The sequence below is a fragment of the Narcine bancroftii genome, chromosome 8 (genome assembly GCF_036971445.1).
Source record: "Narcine bancroftii isolate sNarBan1 chromosome 8, sNarBan1.hap1, whole genome shotgun sequence".
Classification (NCBI taxonomy): domain Eukaryota; kingdom Metazoa; phylum Chordata; class Chondrichthyes; order Torpediniformes; family Narcinidae; genus Narcine; species Narcine bancroftii.
Window position 1 is genome coordinate 26216944 of NC_091476.1, and position 20406 is coordinate 26237349.

Consider the following 20406-nt stretch of genomic DNA (forward strand, 5'->3'; position numbering starts at 1 on the left):
CTCAGTGCCGTCCAGAAGACCGGGTCGCAATGGTGGGGTGGGTGGAATGGGAAAGGTTTGAAGTGCACGCCCCCACTTGGGGGGGGGGGGAGAGATACTCCTACTCGCCGATGGAAGCCCTGAGCTTGGCCCCAGCGCCAAGCATGCCAGATGGAGTCAAGCAGCATCTGCGGAGGAATAAAGGGGTCGCCGACCATTCCCTCTGGCCTCAGACGCTGCTCGACCCTCTCGACTTCCTTCAGACGCTTGAAGAAGACACGCGGGAAATTGCAGAGTCGGGAATCTGAAACTCGAGTTAAAGACACAAATGCTGCGGCGCGCATTTCTCAGTGAGACGGCATTTCTCTGCGTTTTCACGACAATCACACTGTCTGCACCCCCTGTGGTGTTTCTCGACACCCTGGTGCAGGAACTCAAGTCTGTCCTGAAGTTTTTCCAGATTCTAGCATCTCAATCCTCTTGCGCCTCCCTTTTTTTAAAAATAAAGACCCCTAAATATTAATTGGAGCTTTATAAGTGCAAGCAGGTGATTAAAGAACAACTTTGACATAGGAATAATCGTGCTTTTCTTGTGATTACTCCATCGAACGAAATACAGCTGCGCGGATAGTTTAAGGAGCTCATCACGTCTGAACTACAATGTCCAGCATGCATTGCGGAGGACCGGTCGTGACGTAAACATTGTGCGCCGGCGCCCGACGGAGCAGCCGCGGCAGCGTGAGCATGGCAACGGTGGAGGGAGCGACGAAACCGGTGTTGGAAGTGGTAAAGATATATTTTTTTTTCCGTACAGGGAAAATAACACTGTGTGTTGGCTTTTGGTGGTGTGATGGGTACGGGTACTGGAGGAGTACTCTCTCTGAAGCGATCGTTAAATGGAATCGACTGCACAGAAGCAGGCCTTTTGGCCTTTCAACCCCACGTTGGTGTTGATCTTCCCCTCCTGATCCACCGCTTCAACTTCAATACATCATTGCCATGTACGTTCAATGTGGCAAATAGGGCCAGGATTTTGTTTTTGTACGTGTAAATACTTTGGCTATTGAATAGTATTTGTTGTGGAACAACCAAGCTTCTCCACGTGTGCCTACTTTTATTTCAAAATGCGAATGCTGAAATACTCAGCAAGTCACGCAACATCTGCGATGAGGAAAACCTATTCATTTGACCAGTCTGCAGAGATGTAATTTTACCTGAATATTTATGTTCCTGCTTATAGTTCAGATCTCTGGTATTCAGGTTCTTATTTTTGCATTACTGCCCTTTTTACTCTCCTCAAAGATTTTAAGGTGTCACGGGTTATCAAATGTACCCTTTATTGTCACCTAATAATTAATTAATAATGTAACATACATGATATATTTCAACGTTTGTCTATGGTAAGACAAACGGATGCATTGCCCTGAACCCATTACAATAGGAGAAAGAGAAGCAAAACAGCCCCTTCAGAGGCACTATATGTTTGTGGCTCCTGCAGCTTTAAAGTCTCTAGTTCAAACCATTGATGACTCGATCTCCAGATCCAGACCTCTGATATGATCAGTAAGCTTTCAGCGTCCGAGGCCCTTCAGGAACCCTTCTTGCATTCAGCACCTTCTCAAATCCCAGTTCCGATACCTGGTTTCAAGATTCAATTTATTATCGTAGTAATAAAACAGAGTCACATTGCATGAAATTTCATTTTGCCTGCTGCAAGGCAGACAGATTCTCCACTGACAGAAACTACCAAAGCGCATCTTTCAGTCTTGCAGTCAGAGAGAGAGAAACAAAAGAGAGTTCCCCCAGTGTCCATAGATTCGCCTCCAGCGCTTCCGCAGTCCCCACAGCCACAGAGAGTCCAGTCCAAACCATTCAAGCTCCAGATCCGAACCTCTGACACGGTCAGGAATCCTTCAGCACCCTCCTCGTATCCCGGATCCAATATCTGGCACCCCTCCAGCCAATCTCCAGCAGTCCTCAGCCTACCACGAGTCTCCCAAAAGCAGTCTTCAGCAGCCCACAGTTTCCAGGGGTACCTCACCTCGAGTTGCTAGCAGCCCACCGCATGCACTAGTCCCTTAGTCATAGAGCTCCCTCACTGGTCTACTGCCATGGTCACCGACACTGTGGGTCATCTCCGTTTCTTCTCAGACATGGGGATAATCTTCCCATCATCTGGTGTCCTCCACCAGTCCTCCACTTCCCCAGAGTCTGCAGCTCCTCGTGGCTGCTGCCGATTAATAAGGGCCACCATCTTGGGCGCAGACCCACTGTCGCAGGATTTCAACTAAAACCACAGCTCTCTCAAAGCCCATGGGACGGTAGTTGACTGGGCGGATGGACCCTGCGGGAGCTCCCCGCGGGTCTGCACCAGCAGCAGTGCTGCCAATATAACAGCTTTGGCTTGCTCCAACTTGAGTCAATCTCAAGCAACCTGCAGCCTGTGTGGGTCTGTCGACTGCAAGTTGCCAACAGCCTGCAGCCTGTGTGGGTCCTTCACCCACTGAGCCCCCCGCTGATTGGCTGCTGTGGTCACTGTCCTATAGGGCTGTCTCCAATGCTTCTTCTCATTGAGGGCTTTTCTCCCATTTCTGTTGCCCTGCACTGAGCTCCTGGAGTCTGCCTTTGTAGAACTCTGTCCAGCACAGATGCTGCCATCTTGGGCACAGACCTATGTGGATGCAGGATTATGTAAAAAATACACTAACAGGTTGTTTAAAGCCTGTTCAGAGATGTCTGCATCAGGGCTGGGCAATAGGACCCTGCGGAGCAATGCTCTGTTTCCGCTTCCAGTTTTCCCGCGTTCATATCGGCGGCAGTCTGTCATTGCAGCAACTCTCGCAACACAGTCATTTTCTTTTTGAAGAGTACATTTCTTGCTTGTTTTTCAATAGAAAAGAAATATAGCCTGCTCAGTCTTTCCTGGTAGTTAAATCCTTTTAATTATCATTAGCTTTAATAGGCTTCTCCACTTTATCTCTAATAAATTTTGAAGAATCCAGAATAGAACTGTACATGTACAGTATAGCCCAAGGTTTTTAATATTACTTGCCTACTTTTGTATCGAGTTCTTCTTTTAGTGAACTGTATTTGGCTAATTCCATGAGTTTCACTTTATTACTAAATCAAGAACAAGAAATATATTTTGTTTTTTAGCATATGATCTCAAAATTCTTATTGAAGTGAGCTGCACCTATTTTGTTCAATTGATTCTTCACACACTTCAACAAATCCATCTATTTTTGCCTCTCAGGAATTTGTGTAACATGAGTGCAGGCTTCAATCTTTTTGTGCATCTGCTGTCAAATGGAAAAAATGATGAGACTTTTTTGTTGCCATTTCCTTGCGTTTAAGACAAATGTAGTATTTTCATCTTCCTCTTTCAAAATTAAGAACATTCTGCCCTATATCTTTTTCCATTCTTGGATTGAGAGACAACAAATGATTTTACGTCTGATATCTAGAATTGGCAAAGGTTGCTAGGGAGTTGCGTAGGATGTCATCCTAATTAAGTCAGTTTGGATAATTTTGTGATACTTTTCTTTAAATTGAAAGACTGAAGTATGTGATCATACTCTGTGTCAGAGCTTTGTATGCAGTGTTTTCTCACTCATTTGTATCATTTGAAATATTCTGTTTAAGTAAATGCTTAAGATTGCAAAACTCTCCTCCAACAGTTATTTTACCTAAATCAGCAATGAGTTTGAAAATGCCCAGAGTGCCTCTTTCACCCCTAACTGTAAGAAAATTAATAACAGCTGACACGACTCACTGGTGCTACTTAATATACACTTTGCTCACTCAATGCCACGATTAAAAATTAGCTAGCAATCTACCTCTTCTGATAGGGTTGAATGCAGGCACTGTTTCAAATGGATTAATATTAAATTATTTATGACCATAGAAACTTTTGAGGTAAAGCATTTTGCTAGATTATGAGTTCCAGAGGATGCTCCTGGCTTTATAACTTGTGAGTTCAGGTTTTCAAGATTTTTTGACAGGATGGTATATCTATTTTAAATAATACTGTACAGGAAATTGGCAGATGTAGGAGAACTGTTAGAATTCTGATTGTAAAGTTGTTTTTTTTTAAATTTTGTTTTAGTAACTGTCCTTTTTTTTGCAAACATTGGTCTATTTCTGTAGTAAAACATGAAAGTGGTTAAGGTGAAAACACAATGCTGGAGAAACTCAGCCGGTCAATCAGGGTACTTTATATAGGAAAGATAAAGATATATAACCAATGTTTCGGGCTTGAGGCCTTCATCAAGTAATTGGGATAGTGTGACGAGTGATCTTGTTGGCATATATAATGAAAAGGACCATTGTTATGTTCAAGAGAATGTAGCAGAGATGCAGTTTCTTTTCCCATCAAGGCAGTTTCTAAAAGAGAAACACAAACTCTGTACATGTTTCAATCTCGAGCAAGCAATGAGCTGCTGCAGAAACTCAGCGGATCAAGAAGTGTCAATCGACATTTTGTGTTGGGACCCTTTATACTGAGACTGACCACATCTAGATAAAGGGTCTGATCTGAAACATTGACTGACCATTTCTATTCATGGGTGCTGCTTGGCCCACTCAGTTCCTTCAGCAGCTCATTGTTTGCTGTTCAGTAACTTAAAAGAAATTTGAAATGTTTTGATATCTTGAGCTCCATGCTCTACCAAGGCATGATGCCTGTCTCTTGAAGAGATTTCTGAAAGCTTTATCTTGTTTAAGGTCCTGGAGATGCTTGTGATCACTAAGTCTTCACTGTTGATACCGAGCAATTACTGAGTGAAAAATATCAATGGCCTTTTCTGCTAATCCATGGATGGTGGGAGGATGGAAGCAGTAATACCTTATACTATACATTTATTAGCTATATAATCTCCATTTCTTTCAGGTACAAGCAGAAGGGTGTGATGACACAAGTGTAACATTCATATTGCATGATGAAGACCACACTCTTGGGAATTCCCTACGATATATGATCATGAAGAAGTACGTTGATTATCTTTGGTTAAATTACATTTATTAGTCACATTACTCTTAAGTCAGAATATATTCCTAATGTCATTGTCCAGTATCTTGACCCAGCTTCCTTGGCTAGCAGTGCTAATATACCTTCACTGACTTGTTCCCTAGGTGTCCTTGGGTCATAAACCATCCTTCAATGCAAGGGGTCTCTTACATATACCTTTTGAATGTTTTCTTATGCCTTCATTTGAATCTCAGAACAAAACTAGATTTCACTCAATTATCACTTCATATTTTAAATCATTTTTACAATTGTTAAAAATTCAATGTGAACTCCTGTACTAATGAACAACGGCTGAAGTATCAAGGGATATTTTACATAAGCAATTAGTGAGTCCAGGCCCAATAAATATCCATAGTTGGAAACTTATGGGAGAAGAAAAGATTGAACAAAGAATCATTCTTCCTTAAATATCAACCTCCTAGCCCTCGATCTACAATTTTGGCTTCAAAGTCTAATTTATGCTATGAAAGCTGCAAATAACAGCAGTTGATCCAAAAGGCAGGGATGCATTGGTTGTACTACACAAATAGAATTAAGCCATCTAATTCATTGTTCTAAAAGCAAGAGAGTACAGATGCTTTATTATCTGAAATAACAACAGAACATACTAGTGACGTTCAGCAGGTCAGACAGCAACTATGCAGAGCAAAACAATTCAGTTTTCTGAACTGGTAAACTTTGGGATGAGAGTAGTTTTCACTTGTGGAGAATGGTGAGGTCAGAAGAGAAATTTAGTAGCCAGATTCACACAAGGAGGAACTGAATGGCAAAATCAGTGGAGATGTCATCTGAAAGAATGTGGTGGCAAAACATAGGTGTGAAGGGTATGTAATAGGAAATCTAAAATCTCGTATGTCTTTGAACATCAAATCTAATGGATTAATTTAATCTTATCTTTATGACTGATGTGAGTCAGTTTGTTTACATTTGTTATTTCATCGGATGCAAAGATCGACAACGAGATAGACAACAGACTCGCCAAGGCAAATAGCGCCTTTGGAAGACTACACAAAAGAGTCTGGAAAAACAACCAACTGAAAAACCTCACAAAGATTAGCGTATACAGAGCCGTTGTCATACCCACACTCCTGTTCAGCTCCAAATCATGGGTCCCTTACCGGCATCACCTACGGCTCCTAGAACGCTTCCACCAGCGTTGTCTCCGCTCCATCCTCAACATTCATTGGAGCAACTTCATCTCCAACATCAAAGTACTCGAGATGGCAGAGGCCGACAGCATCGAATCCACGCTGCTGAAGATCCAACTGCGCTGGGTAGGTCATGTCTCCAGAATGGAGGACCATCGCCTTCCCAAGATCGTGTAATATGGCGAGCTCTCCACTGGCCACCGAGACAGAGGTGCACCAAAGAGGTACAAGGACTGCCTAAAGAAAGCTCTTGGTGCCTGCCACATTGACCACCGCCAGTGGGCTGATATCGCCTCAAACCGTGCATCTTGGCGCCTCACAGTTCGGCGGGCAGCAACCTCCTTTGAAGAAGACCGCAGAGCCCACCTCACTGTCAAAAGACAAAGGAGGAAAAACCCAACCCCAACCCACCAATTTTCCCTTGCAACCGCTGCAACCGTGTCTCCCTGTCCCGCATCGGACTTGTCAGCCACAAACGAGCCTGCAGCTGACGTGGACATTACCCCTCCATAAATCTTCGTCCGCGAAGCCAAGCCAAAGAAAAAAAAAAGAAGAAAAACATGTTTTATGCTCTGTACAGTTTATTTTTTGCACTACCAATTAGTGGTGATCCTGCCGCCCCCGCAGGAAAAAGAAATTTCAGGGTTGTATGTGATGTCGTATATGTACTCTGAGAATAAATCTGAAATCTTCCCTGGGTTTGAAAACTATTTTTATGTGAGTTTTTAATGACATTTATAATTCCTTTATCAATTTTTGTTCTCTGCTTCTCCCTGACTACTATTGCCTTACAGTACATCAACTAACTCACCATTTATTTGCTGATTTTTTTTTTTCCCCCTCTGTTTTAAATGTTTCCTGAGTTGGATTATTCCACTTGATTGGTTGAAGTCTTAAAGCTAGTTCAAATCTTTTCCAGAGACAGTTGAACTCTGTCTAAAGCAATGGTTCTCAACCTTTTCCTTTCCACTCACATACCACTTTAAGCATTCCTTATGCCATAGGTGCTCTGTGATTAGTAAGGAATTGCTTAAGGTGGTATGTGGGTGGAAAGAAAAAGTTTGAAAACCACTGTTTTAAATCATGCCTAATTGACTCATTATGTGCACAGTTTCATAACTCTAAAGGAAATGGGCCAATGACAATTTTTCTCAAGCAAAATATTTCAGTAACAATTTGGTCTAGAGCAGCAGTTCTCAACTTTTTCTTCCCTCTCACATACCACCTTAAGCAATCCCTTACTAATCACAGACCACTGATTGCATAGAGATTGCTTAAAATAGTATGTAGTGGAAAGAAAAAGGTTGAGAACCACTGGTCTAAAGCTGTTAGCAAGATAAATTATGATCTTTTTAATGCTGATATGCCACATCTTTGACCTTTGACTGGGTGAGAGAGCAGGAAAAAAACTCTAGGAATGGAGAGGAAAAGGATGCAGATCTGGAGGAAAGGAGATGGGGAGGGAAAGAGAGATGGAAAAGTTTGGCAGTGCATGAGGCCATGGACACTTACGTTGGTGGGGAATAGGGTGTGGAATTAAAATAGTTGACCACTGGAAGGTCCCCATTATTGCATCTAAATGTGCCAGACCACAACCGCTGTACCCCTTGTCTGTGGGTTTGAAAGTGAAATTGAGATTGGTGCAGAGAATGGGGGGGGGCAGAGCATTCCAAGGGGTGAGATTAGAATAAATGAAGTACAAGGATGCTGCTTGGATTGAGAGCATGCATTATGAGGATAGGTTGAGTGAACTTAGTCTTTCCTCTTTGGAATGATGGAGGATGAGGGAGTGACCTAATAGATGTGTATAATGAAATGCTTTGATCGTGTGGATGACCAGATACTTTTTCCAGGGTTGATGCAGCTAACAGTAGCCTGAATCATTGTATTGTTTCATCTACACTTTAGTTTTGGCTTCTCTCTCCCTGATGAAGTGAGCTACATAGTTTCAGTAACATTGTGATTTGAGAGAGTGATTTGGCATCAAGTAGTCTATTTCCATTTATAGAAAGCACACATTGAGCAGGTGTCCTACTCAAGTACAGTTCATTCCTTTCCCTTATTTCACTTGACCATGATTAATTCACTTAAAATATTGTTCAACTTTACTTTGACGGTATTTCAGAATTTCTGAGTAGCACTAATGAGCAAAGAAAAATACTCGAGTTGAAGTCAAGAAATTATTTTTTCCAAACGCCCCTTTTGAATACCGAATTATAGTCTGAGTACAAATTGTTTTAATACTCATGTTTTTTGTTTCCTCAGCCCGGAGGTAGAATTTTGTGGCTACAGCATCACTCATCCGTCAGAAAGCAAAATTAATTTTAGGATTCAAACAAGAGGTAATTCCTGTTACATTTACGATCCATTAGAGAATTTCACAATTTTTTTCTGTTTTGCATTTCTGAGATAAAAGTACATGAACAAGTATATCCTTCTACACACTGTATCGCAGAATAATAGGCAGTCTTGATCCTCTTCAATTTTCTTTTATTTCCTCCATGGGACGAGTCTTCTGACTGTTAAACTTTGGTTTCTTTAAACTTCCATATTAGTTTCCTTTGGAAAGCAACTACCTCTCTCATTCTCTTTTGCTGGCATTCATGCTCTCCATGATCTTTAACCCACTCTCCTCTTAAATTTTAGATTTAGACATACAGCATAGTAACAGGCCCTTCTGACCCATGAGCCAGTGCACCCCAATTAACCTCTAATCCCCGTCGGTTTTGAGAGGAGGAAGAAAACCCACACAGACAAGAACGTACAAGCTCCTTACTGACAGCGCCAGATTTAAATCCAAGTCGCTGGTGCTGTAATAGCATTATATTAACCACAATGAACTGTATTTCTTCCCCTGCTTTCTCCCTTAAAAATCTTGAAACCTTGAGCCTCCCTGTATTCTTAAAGTTTCCTGTGTGAATTCCTCTAATTCTCGGGAAGATCATCGTTACAAATGACAGCTTCTATTTGATAATTAACTCTCTCCTGAAACAGGACATTTATATGACGTTGAACACAATTTATCATCCCCCATCACAATTTCACTATTGCCATTGTCTGATGAAGTTGCTTTGTCGATTATAACCCATGCCTCTACTGTAATTCTGACTTGTCCATGTGAATTTAACTGATACATCTCTAATTCCAGCCCTTAAACTGATCTCTAGAATATTCCAATGCTTCCAGGTTATTCCTCATTGACATCATCCTCAGAGAAGTGGATGATCTTAATTATTTGCGTGAGTACAAGTTGATTGCACCACAAGTACTATTCATGATTCTTTGAGTGCTCCCTGCTATCAGAGTGCAACCAAACTACAAGTCTAGCTGCTTCCAATTTGACAGTATTAAATATCCTCCCTTCCACCTGCTGCTTGATTTCTTCATTGCCAATTGTTCAAGTTCAACTAGATGTACTTGTTTAACCCTGAGTTGATCTCTGAAACATGGCTTCAAAATCATGGTGAGATCTGTTTTCTAGTATTTATTGCAGCTCTATACTAGTGAGGTCTTTCATGGCCATGAAAGACCTCAACAATGAAGACTCTGTTTAGATCCGGTACCGCACGGATGGCAGTCTCTTCAATCTGAGGCGCCTGCAAGCTCACACCAAGACACAAGAGCAACTTGTCCGTGAACTACTCTTTGCAGACGATGCCGCTTTAGTTGCCCATTCAGTGCCAGCTCTTCAGCGCTTGACGTCCTGTTTTGCGAAAACTGCCTGAAGAAAACTGAGGTCCTCCATCAGCCAGCTCCCCACCATGACTACCAGCCCCCCCCACATCTCCATCGGGCACACAAAACTCGAAACGGTCAACCAGTTTACCTATCTCGGCTGCACCATTTAATCGGATGCAAGGATCGACAACGAGATAGACAACAGACTCGCCAAGGCAAATAACGCCTTTGGAAGACTACACAAAAGTGTCTGGAAAAACAACCAATTGAAAAACCTCACAAAGATAAGCGTATACAGAGCCGTTGTCATACCCACACTCCTGTTCGGCTCCGAATCATGGGTCCTCTAGCGGCATCACCTATGGCTCCTAGAACGCTTCCACCAGCATTGTCTCCGCTCCATCGTCAACATTCATTGGAGCGACTTCATCCCTAACATCGAAGTACTCGAGATGGCAGAGGCCGACAGCATCGAATCCACGCTGCTGAAGATCAAACTGCGCTGGGTAGGTCACGTCTCCAGAATGGAGGACCATCGCCTTCCCAAGATCGTGTTATATGGCGAGCTCTCCACTGGCCACCGTGACAAGAGGTGCAGCAAAGAGGTACAAGGACTGCCTAAAGAAAGCTCTTGGTGCCTGCCACATTGACCACTGCCAGTGGGCTGATATCGCCTCAAACCGTGCATCTTGGCGCCTCACAGTTCGGCGGGCAACAACCTCCTTTGAAGAAGACCGCAGAGCCCACCTCACTGACAAAAGACAAAGGAGGAAATACCCAACACCCAACCCCAACCAACTAATTTTCCCTTGCAACCGCTGCAACCGTGTCTGCCTGTCCCGCATCGGACTTGTCAGCCACAAACGAGCCTGCAGCTGACGTGGATGTTACCCCTCCATAAATCTTCGTCCGCAAAGCCAAGCCAAAGAAATATACTAGTGAACTTCTGTTTCCAAATATAGCAGAAAATGTTTCAGTTTCATCCCTAAAAATGTTGCCTTCCATAGTCAATGTTTGTTTTTCTCTTCTCATCCCAATAATACTGAAGTACCCTGATTATCAGTGTTGCTCCATTCTGCTAAATCAACACCAATGCTGAGACCCTTGTGCTTCATTGTAGGTAAAACTCAATACAATACCTCAATGCAGATTTGTTTACCCATTGGACAACTTTATATAAAAATATTGTATATATTGCCATGTTTCCTTCAACAAGCCGAGATTTTGAGGCCACATTTCAGTCTGAACCAATCTGAGAAGGCTTGGGTTCAATACCTCTTTATACTCATTAGTGCAGGTACTGGTGAGGTTGAATTTTGAAGATGATTGTGTCAAATCTAACAGCTTCTGCATTAAAGAATAGCTTCAGAACTTCTATTCTGAAGATGATGCATAAGGCAGAAAATAGACATGTCTCTGTTTTTTAAACCAACTATCAGACTTGCAAGGATACACTTTCACATTTGCGAAGCAAATTCTGGAATTTAGGCTTTATTTTTGTTATTTATTTTCCAACTCATGAAAAAGGTCATCTGTTATTGGAATAAGATTGATGACTTCTGAGACACAATCTATGTTTGTGATCTTATTTTGTCTTTCTGTGAGATTTAAGAATGAAAATTTTCCTTCTGTGATTTACAGCATTCTATTCAATTCTAAATGCCTTGTTTTGGATAAATGTATTACTGGAAATTTATTGTATATATTTGTTTGATTTTTTTTGTTTTGATGGTAAAACTGTCAATCACTCCAAACACCAAACTGGTTAATATATAGTTCAGCTGTTTTCAGGCTTGTTGATATATGACCATTATGCCAGTTTCTAACAAGGTTTGTTGATGCTAAAGGGGGTCTGCATTCCAGAATATTTCAGTATAAAATGCATGCAGTCATGTGAATTAAGATTGGGAGTTGGGTCACATGACCGCTCCAGCCAGTTTCACCATTTAATATGATCACACTGATTCCATTGTCTGTATTTCTATCCCTTTTCCCCATTGTTTATTAAGTATCAATGGCTGCCTTAAGAATATTAAGTCTCTGCTTCTGCTTTTTTAGGAAGAGGGTTCCAAAAACTTACAGTGCTTTGACTGAAAAGGTTTTTCCTCTTTGTATGAAGCTGGTGACTCCTTATTTTAAGACCCACTTCTAATCAGTCATTACAGCCGAAAGCCATGAAGGCAGACACTTCATCCCATATATGAATGGCAATACAATAAAGTGGATTCTGATCACAAACTAAGCCTTTTAATATTGCAATTATGAAAATAGTTAATCAATATTAAAATATTTGAAAGGAGAAAATTGGAAAAACTTAGAACAGTTTTTGAATTGCTTAACCTAGAAAGTGGTGAATTAGAATTGTGGAAAGAGTTGAGGGGAGTTTCTGGCTATGTGTGGAAGGATAAGCTGCAGGAAAATAAGAAAAAGAGAATAGGATTGCTCTTTTGGGAGCTGGCAGAGATGCCTCCGAGTTGTGGCAAATCAGTTAGAAAACATATTGCAGGAGTGCAATATAGGATTGATGGTGAAGTAGGTTGACGAATGTCTAGTGGTCATTAAATATGTTTCAGGTGGAGATAAAAATTTGAAAGATCCAGAGATTGATGACATTGGGAATTTGCACAGAAGAGAAGCCAAGGCCAGAATCAATCTGCCATTTGGTGGTAAAAACACACTGAAATTGCTGATGTTTCAGACCTGAGCTCTTCTTCAGGAAATAAGCAAAGGAATAATCTGTTGTCTCCTATGGATGCTGAAAGACTGGCCGAGATCCTCCAGCATTTCGAAATTTTTTTTTACAATTACAGCATCTGCAGACTTTAGTGTTTCATTCTGCCAATTGGTGGGAGGGGTTTGAGAGGCCTGGAGTCCTTCATGTTTTTATGTTCTTGTGTTGAAAATGGGCATGAAAGTTAATTGTTCTATGTTGGGAATTCTTTTCTAGGAGGAATTCCATCTGTTGATCCTTTTCGTAGGGGACTCAATGAATTAATGACTGTATGTCAACATGTCCTGAATACATTTGAGGTGAGTCTTGTTCCTTTAACTATTTCAGTTCTTGTCTGATACTGCCGAGCAGAAGGCTTCAATGTTGAATTTGCAATTATGAAGCTTATCCAATGATTAATTATTTTCATCTTGTCTCAATGATTGTGTAAAATTAGGGCTTTCCTGTGTAAGACAACACAAGGCTCTGAAATGCTGAGCAATCTTGAGAACTACCGTGTATTTTGGCAAATAAGTCGACCCCCCCTCCCCCCCTGCCTCATTTTAAGGGTTTTATGGTATATCCGGCATACAAGTCAATTCCCTCATAGATCGTGCCGATAGATCTGGTGGGCGTTGGTTGGAGGTGATTGCTATGATGGAGGGTCCATCGACACAATGCAGTGCACAACAAAATTATGAAATGAGTTTTAATTTGAAAGTAATAGAAGTGGCCAAGAAAACTAACAAATTTGCTGCTGCAAGAAAATTTGATGAGCATGAAAAGTTGGTAAGAGATGAGGGGAAGAAAGAAGAGACTTTAAGAAAAATACCAAAAAGGCAATGTTCTTTGAGAAAAGGAATCACTTGTTGGCCAGAGTTGGAAAATCATGTTGCAGAATGGATATGTGAATGGAGACAAGATTGATACATAGTCACCTGAAATAAAATAAGAATATTTGCATTACAGTGGGCCAAGTCGCATCCAGACCTCAGTGCAATCATTTCATGAACTGGAAAAATCTGGTATTATGCCAAAAAACAAAAATTACATAGAAACTACCAAAAGATCTTGATCATTAAGTTGTAAGTTTTCACCAGTTTATTATATAGAACTGACAGAAAAACCAGTTTGCATTGGCAAATATGGGAAATGAAGACAAAATCTCCATGAATTTCGACATGATAGACAATAGAACAGTGGAATGGAAAGGTGTTAAAACTGCATACCAGAAGTTCATGCTACAAAAGGACCAGATTTACCATGGTGTTATCGTGAATGGCTGATGGGACAAAGTTAAGACCCATGGTAATCTTCAAATGCAAAATTAAACCTAAAATGAAATTCCCTGCAGGTATTTTTGTACATTTTCATGAAAAAGGATGAATAGATGAAAATGGTATCAAACTATGGACGGACAATGTATGGAACACATGTTTACGCAAAGAATGGAGTTTACTAGTCTGGGATGTTTTATGGCCACTTAACTCAGAACACTAAAAGTAGATTAGCAGTATATATATATTTTTTTTTTTTAAATTTTATTTTTCACACTATGAACCTATATGATACTTACATGGCAATTATCCCGGGTGGTTTAATGTCTATATTGCAACTCTCGATGTCTGCTTAAACAAGCTATTCAAAGACCAAGTACACAAGGAATGGAATACGAGGATGTCGAGTGCAGAAACATTTTTTTAGAAAAGGCAGGGCAATGCATGCTGCATCACTCGATAGGTTGTGTGTCTTCATGCCCAAGGCATGGGTCAAAGTTAAAGTAGAGAACTGTGATAAAATAGTTTTAAAAAGTGGGGTATCTCTTGTGCAATTGATGGCACGGAAGGCGAAGCTGAAACCACCTCATCAGATAAAGACCGGGACCAGTGTGATGACTTGTTCAAACAGTGAGAGTATGAACGTGCTTGCCGCCATCTTTGCTTCAGACGATGATAGTGAAACTAATTTTGAAGGGTAAAAAATATGTTGTTTTCGGACAATGATAGTGATTTTGAAGGGTGCTAATTGTGTTGTTTTCAATAAAAATCTCAATGAAAATCTGTCGGAGTTGGGGATTTTTTTGTTTTTCCAAGGGTCGACTTGTATGCAGAATCATTTTTTCAAGCGTCAACTTGTACGCCTAATCAGCGCAGATTGGAATTTGAGCTAAATTTAAGGTCAAGTATATCAGGCGTGCAAGCCAACCCCCAATTTTTTGAGGTTTCACAACTCAACTTCTCTGCTGAAATATGTGGTCCGTTTATATAAAAAAAAAGGATGAGAGAAATATAAACGAAACCATTTCGCTGCCGTTCTGAAACCTAGCAGCGTGATTTATTGCCGAGGCTATGTTTTTCAATAACTTGTTTGCCTTCTAATTTTCTACATCCTTGTGGACCTTCAGAAAAGTAATTTTGGAGGGGAAATTCCTAACCATAAGAAATAGTGTGGAACCAAACCAAGGAAGGCATTGGGATGCAGTTACACGCTGATAATTTCTAATGCAAAATGATAGCAACTAGGTGATCAATTTAGATTGCAGATGCACATTATCAATCTTTACTTGGAATCTTTATAATTGAGATGATGATATGGCAAAAGTTATAGATTTACATAGTGGCTTTTATGATCTTTGGACATTAAAAAATAAATTTGGACATTGAAGCTATTAGAAAGAAAATCAGCTATGGGATTACATGTATAAAAAGTACTGAGTGGTAATTTCTTCCTTTCTTTGAAAAGCATGTTGTTAAGTTCATTGTTCCTTGTATAAGAGTTGATATATGGATGAAGAATTTCAGTCACTTAACTTTGACTTTGAGTGAAGTCTTCTATCAATTATTTCTGGGTCACTCTGGAAATGTGACAAAGTTCATCCTGAATGCATCATTTGTATCAGTCTTGGGTAGGATAATATGTGACTTACCAAGTTCCTTTTGAAGACATTTGGAGGAAAACAACCCAAGTTATCATTGTTGAGCACATGGAAGATAACCCTGTTGGGTAGTCCCATACTCACTTGTGATACTTTGTTGTAAATCGCATAACGACCTTGTCCCTGGCCTCAGGCTCTGATCTTAACTGTGGTCATACCTACCTCCAGCCTCAGTTCTATCCTGTCGTCCTTCTTTTCCATTTGAACCCATGGATCTGGGTGCAGTACTAGATGGGTCATGAGCTTTCAAGATTTGTAGCTCAATGCTGTTAACTAAAATAGTTTTTAATCCACTGAAGCAACAGGGACATCTTTAATAGATTTACAAATTTATCAAATCTACAAATGGAGGTGATAAAATTATGTTTTATTAAATTTATGATGTAAATTTATGATTTATGATGTATAACTACTGTATAATTACAATAAAAAGTCTACATTTTACTGATAATTGAAATTGTATATATTCACAGCAACTATGCCAGTACAGGTACACAATCCTTTATCCGGAACTCTTGGGGGACAGTGTGTTCCACATTTCAGATTTTTCCAGATTTCAGAACAAAAGCCAGCTGCCCCAGATTTAAGCCCACCCAAATTGTGCTACCGTATCCAGCCCCTTCCAGTTGCGCTGGTGTCTCTCTACCACCCCCTGCCCCTGCCCGCCCGAGTTGTGCTGCAGTCTCTTTCCCCCCGCCCACCCAACCTAATCACACTCCTCTCCCTCTGCTATACCAACACCAGGGAAAAAAAATGGCGGTTTTTGGAGCTTTCCGGATTTTAGATGTCTGGATAAAGGATTGTGTACCTGTACTGAGTCTATTTATTTAGTACAGCAGTTAGGGCATCTTTATTATTTTGTAACTTAAATGTAATAATATGAAAATATATTTCCTGAGACTGTCATCTTGCTATAAACCATTCTTCCACAGTAACATAAATGATTATTTTTTTCTTTCAGGACAGCGTGAAGGAATATAAAGAGGAGCATAAACAAGAAGCAATGGATCAATTTTGATAAAGCCAATACTCTACATTTATATATTTTGAAAACTAGACATTAAACATGAGATTTTTATAGCTTAAAATTATGCTTATTGAACCTTAGCCATTTTGGATATAATTGAATCGTTGGACAATAAACAAGTAAGTATTTAGATTGTTCAGTTGACTTTAGTTTAACTTGACATTGAGTTTACAGTTATACCTGTGCAGGAAGTTTTCCTGGACAGCACATTCTATTGAACATCATTTTATTTGTGCCTGGAACTTTTCCTTTCCTCTGATGCAAGATTTTTTTTGTTAGCTGCCAGTTGCTGCTAGACCAATACATTAATGTACACTTGGAAAAGAAAGGACATGCACTTAATGTGCCTGGTTTTACCAGGCAAAGCCACGATGTTTTATTAATGAGACACATCTCTAAAGATTGAAGCAAGGCAATGAAACTTTTATAAATAAGACACTGTGACATGGTCATCAAGTCTTGAGATTTAAAACAATTTTTGGGGTATTAAAATGCTGTCTTGGTGTTTTGCATAATGTACTTTGGTGGAGAGATCATAATTAATTTTGTATTATTTAAAAAACAAGCCACCTTGCATATAGGAGTTTGCTAACATATTCAACATTATGTGGGTGAAATTAAATGAATGAATAATTAATTTTATTTTTCTAAGTGTCTTTTTATGCCACTGCTTATTCTTATTTTCTAACTATAAGAGTAAGCTTAGCCACCTTGTTTCAAACATTTCTTGATTTGAAAATTAATCTTTCTAGTTCATCAGTTATGCCTCATAGATTGTTGAAATATTTTAATACTTTTTTTTCATCTATTGATTGTAAATGAAATGGTTGTTTTATTGTTGAAAAAGTTAACTGTCTGTAAATTGGGAGGATGGTTGGCATGTCTGCCTAACAGTAGAAGTTGGGCTCTTTCCAAACTCCTATTGATCAAAAATATAGAGCTAGGATTTAAGTACAATATTGTACTGATTCCGAGAACATTAATTGGAACTCTGAACAAAATAGGAATAATGTAGTGCAAATGTACTGCAATACATCCAATCTTTGTGGTTAAGCAACACAACCTTACCTAAAACCGTTAAAGGGAAGACAAATGGGTTTCATGCAAAAGCTTTTCATGCCTTTCAGGAATAATGAGAATCGGTGCATGGTTATAATTGGATATCTACAATTTCTTGGAAAATCAATTGGACAAAGTTCATAGCAAAGCTTCTAACCGTAATTTTCAGTTTCTTTTCAAAATTGTCAAGGTAGACTTTAGCGAGGTGGATTATTTATTCTATTTTTGATGTTCTCTTTGGAAAATTATCTTGGAAGTAACTGATGAATTAAAGAAGCATTGTTGCATTGAAAATATCATGGTGCAAAGAGATAATTTTTGTTTTTATTCACTATGGCAAATATACAAAGATTTTAACCTATCCATTTGATTTTCCAAAATATAATGCATTTAAGTGCAGATATTAAACTATTTTGTATGGCAGTGGAGAGCCAGGTGCTTTCCTACTTTTAACTAAAAAGATGCTCAAGCTGAGCTATATTTGTTACTGAAGCGTGAACTGCTGTGATCCAGGCCATTTGCCAGGCCATTGGCTTTCCACTTGACAACAGCCATTTTCTCATCCATTGGTCTACTCAGAGTTGATCGATGACACCAACAACACAAGCAAGACTATAGGGCAATATGAAAATAAATTAGCAGCAAATTAATCTTGACTTTAAAATATACTTTTAATTGAATTTCTTTCTCCCATCACTTCCAAGCCTAAGAGGGAGATGTTTTTTCAACCCGTTAGCTTTTATTCCTCTATTTTCTTCCTTATGATCGGTTTATAAAAATGTTGGAGTGATATTAGAAATTATTGAATGTGAAATCAGGAAAATTTGCATCAAAGAACAACTAGCATTTTAAATAGATCTATTCAGCTTTAAAAGCACTATATACGAAACTCATCAATTAAGAAACAGATTGAATGAGATGACTGAAACAATACATTTTCTGGCACTTTTTTTTCAGTTTGAGAATGTTTGAAAGAGTTATCAAATTGACAAACCTTTTAAACTATGAGAAAAGAGATGGGATAACAAAGGTAGAACTAGAGGACCACAAGGTATGGAAGGGAAATTATAAAATTGCATATAATTGCACAAGTGGGGATCTGGAGATTATTGTTTTAAATGCAGTTAGATGAAAGTTTGCCAAAAAGCCCAAAAGAAATAAGTCATTTTGAATATAGTGATGATAAAACTTTGAATTGTTTGGAAGACAGTTTGAGATTGTACTTGAACAGAAGAATGGCTGCAGTGATGTAATGGGGTTGAGGAAATCAAGAATTTAATTGCAAACTACTGAGAAGCAGCCATGGATTTGTTGATGTCATACCTTTGAAGAAGACCGCAGAGCCCACCTCACTGACAAAAGACAAAGGAGGAAAAACCCAACACCCAACCCCAACCCACCAATTTTCCCTTGCAACCGCTGCAACCGTGCCTGCCTGTCCCGCATCGGACTTGTCAGCCACAAACGAGCCTGCAGCTGACGAGGACATTACCCCTCCATAAATCTTCGTCCACAAAGCCAATCCAAAGAAGACCTTAAATCTTGTATGTGGGTGGGGACCTACTATTTTGTTTTTTAAAAAAAACACCCATATAGAGGTTTCAGTTTTTGTATTAATGTGTGAAATGGATTCTGATATATCCTGGTTAAAGAAGATCCTGCTGCGAGCATCTATTCGACTGGTTATGTTTTACTGTTGTCAAGGCCTTGAATCTGGTCAACACTGTGGTTCAAGCCCCGCCCCCCCAAAAGAAATTTTGTGCTTTGTGAAAATTTATATTGAGAATAAAATATTTGACAAGTGGGCAAACTTACCTTGAAGCAGTTCTTGAATTTTTGACTGACAAAATATAATGCCACTGGATTTATGCAGGAGTTGAGAGAAGCCATGTTAATCCCAATATAATCCAGAACAAGAAGAAAGCTGTGATCAAAAATGGCAGACACATCAAATACATTGTCAATTGTCCAAAAGATTGCTACAGCTGACAATCTGTATTTTCCTAGCACCAGAAATACTAATTTGTCGACAGTTTGTTTTGAGATTTTTTTTTATGTTGCTTCACAAAAAAAATTGGACATTTATTTATTTATTTATAATTGTTTACCATCATTTGTATTTTAAAAATGTATAATTGTACTAATGTTCTATACATTGAAAATGTTCCACTCTTTCAAATCTGGGGCAATTTGTTAGCTTGTGTCAATAAACTATGAACAAAAGATTTTATTTTGAATTGGTGATTTCAGAAATACAGGCTGGTAGGTCAAACCAAGAGGAGCAGGATTTTTAAATGCAAGCAAGAATATGTTATCTTGTTTGAACTTAGCAAGATGATCTGTGGACAAGTGAATTTTTCAATTTTTAAGATATAAAGCCACTTTTTAGCTAGTTATATTTGGCAACATTAGGAAGGTGTATTCCTAACATTGCAGTTTATTGACCAGGGAGATGGGATTAGGCAAACCAGGGGATTGTCACTATTGATTCAAACCCTGTTGTGGTCATCTTTGAAGTGTGCTCATAGTGCAATTCCTACAACTTCAGGGATTGTGATTCACTGTCCCCTGATTATCTGAAGCTGACAAATATCCCATCTAATGTATCCTTAATTGTATTTTTATGTTTATAAAGTATATTTTGGTTTGTAATCTAATTATATTTTTTATTTGCAACGAGGTGTTTGAAAATGTGATGTTATCATTTGGAGCAGTGACTGTTAATTGGGGAAGTACAAGTTTAACAGTTGCACGAGTTTGCACTTTCTATTAAAAAAGCAAATGATTTCAATTAATCTTCAATTTTAAATGTGTGGGCTGAAAATTTGGAATGCATCGTGTTTT

At 39.3% G+C, this 20406-nt stretch overlaps 2 protein-coding genes across 4 annotated transcripts in view; one reads left to right on the forward strand and one right to left on the reverse strand.

Annotated features, from left to right (window-relative positions):
- The first annotated feature begins 4 nt into the window (after nt 1-4).
- The window catches only part of polr1d (RNA polymerase I and III subunit D), a 63223-nt gene continuing 42821 nt past the window's right edge, over nt 5-20406 (forward strand). The window contains exons 1-5 of one of the 3 annotated variants that reach the window (XM_069893315.1): nt 5-765; nt 4868-4965; nt 8419-8495; nt 9340-9392; nt 12779-12862. In XM_069893315.1, the coding sequence (XP_069749416.1) occupies nt 724-765; nt 4868-4965; nt 8419-8495; nt 9340-9392; nt 12779-12826 (318 nt within the window). In that variant the 5' untranslated portion in view covers nt 5-723 and the 3' untranslated portion in view covers nt 12827-12862. Of the gene's footprint in view, nt 766-4867; nt 4966-8418; nt 8496-9339; nt 9393-12778; nt 12863-16437; nt 20358-20406 lie in introns of those variants that run through there. The other 2 variants (XR_011342976.1, XM_069893313.1) reach the window with 2 other exon arrangements.
- Nucleotides 17899-20406, reverse strand: part of LOC138740524 (endothelin receptor type B-like) — a 46619-nt gene continuing 44111 nt past the window's right edge. The window contains exons 7-8 of the mRNA XM_069893310.1: nt 19378-19486; nt 17899-18174 (exon numbers count right to left, since the gene is read on the reverse strand). Coding sequence (XP_069749411.1) covers nt 18028-18174; nt 19378-19486 — 256 coding nt within the window. The 3' untranslated portion in view covers nt 17899-18027. The remainder of the gene's footprint in view (nt 18175-19377; nt 19487-20406) is intronic.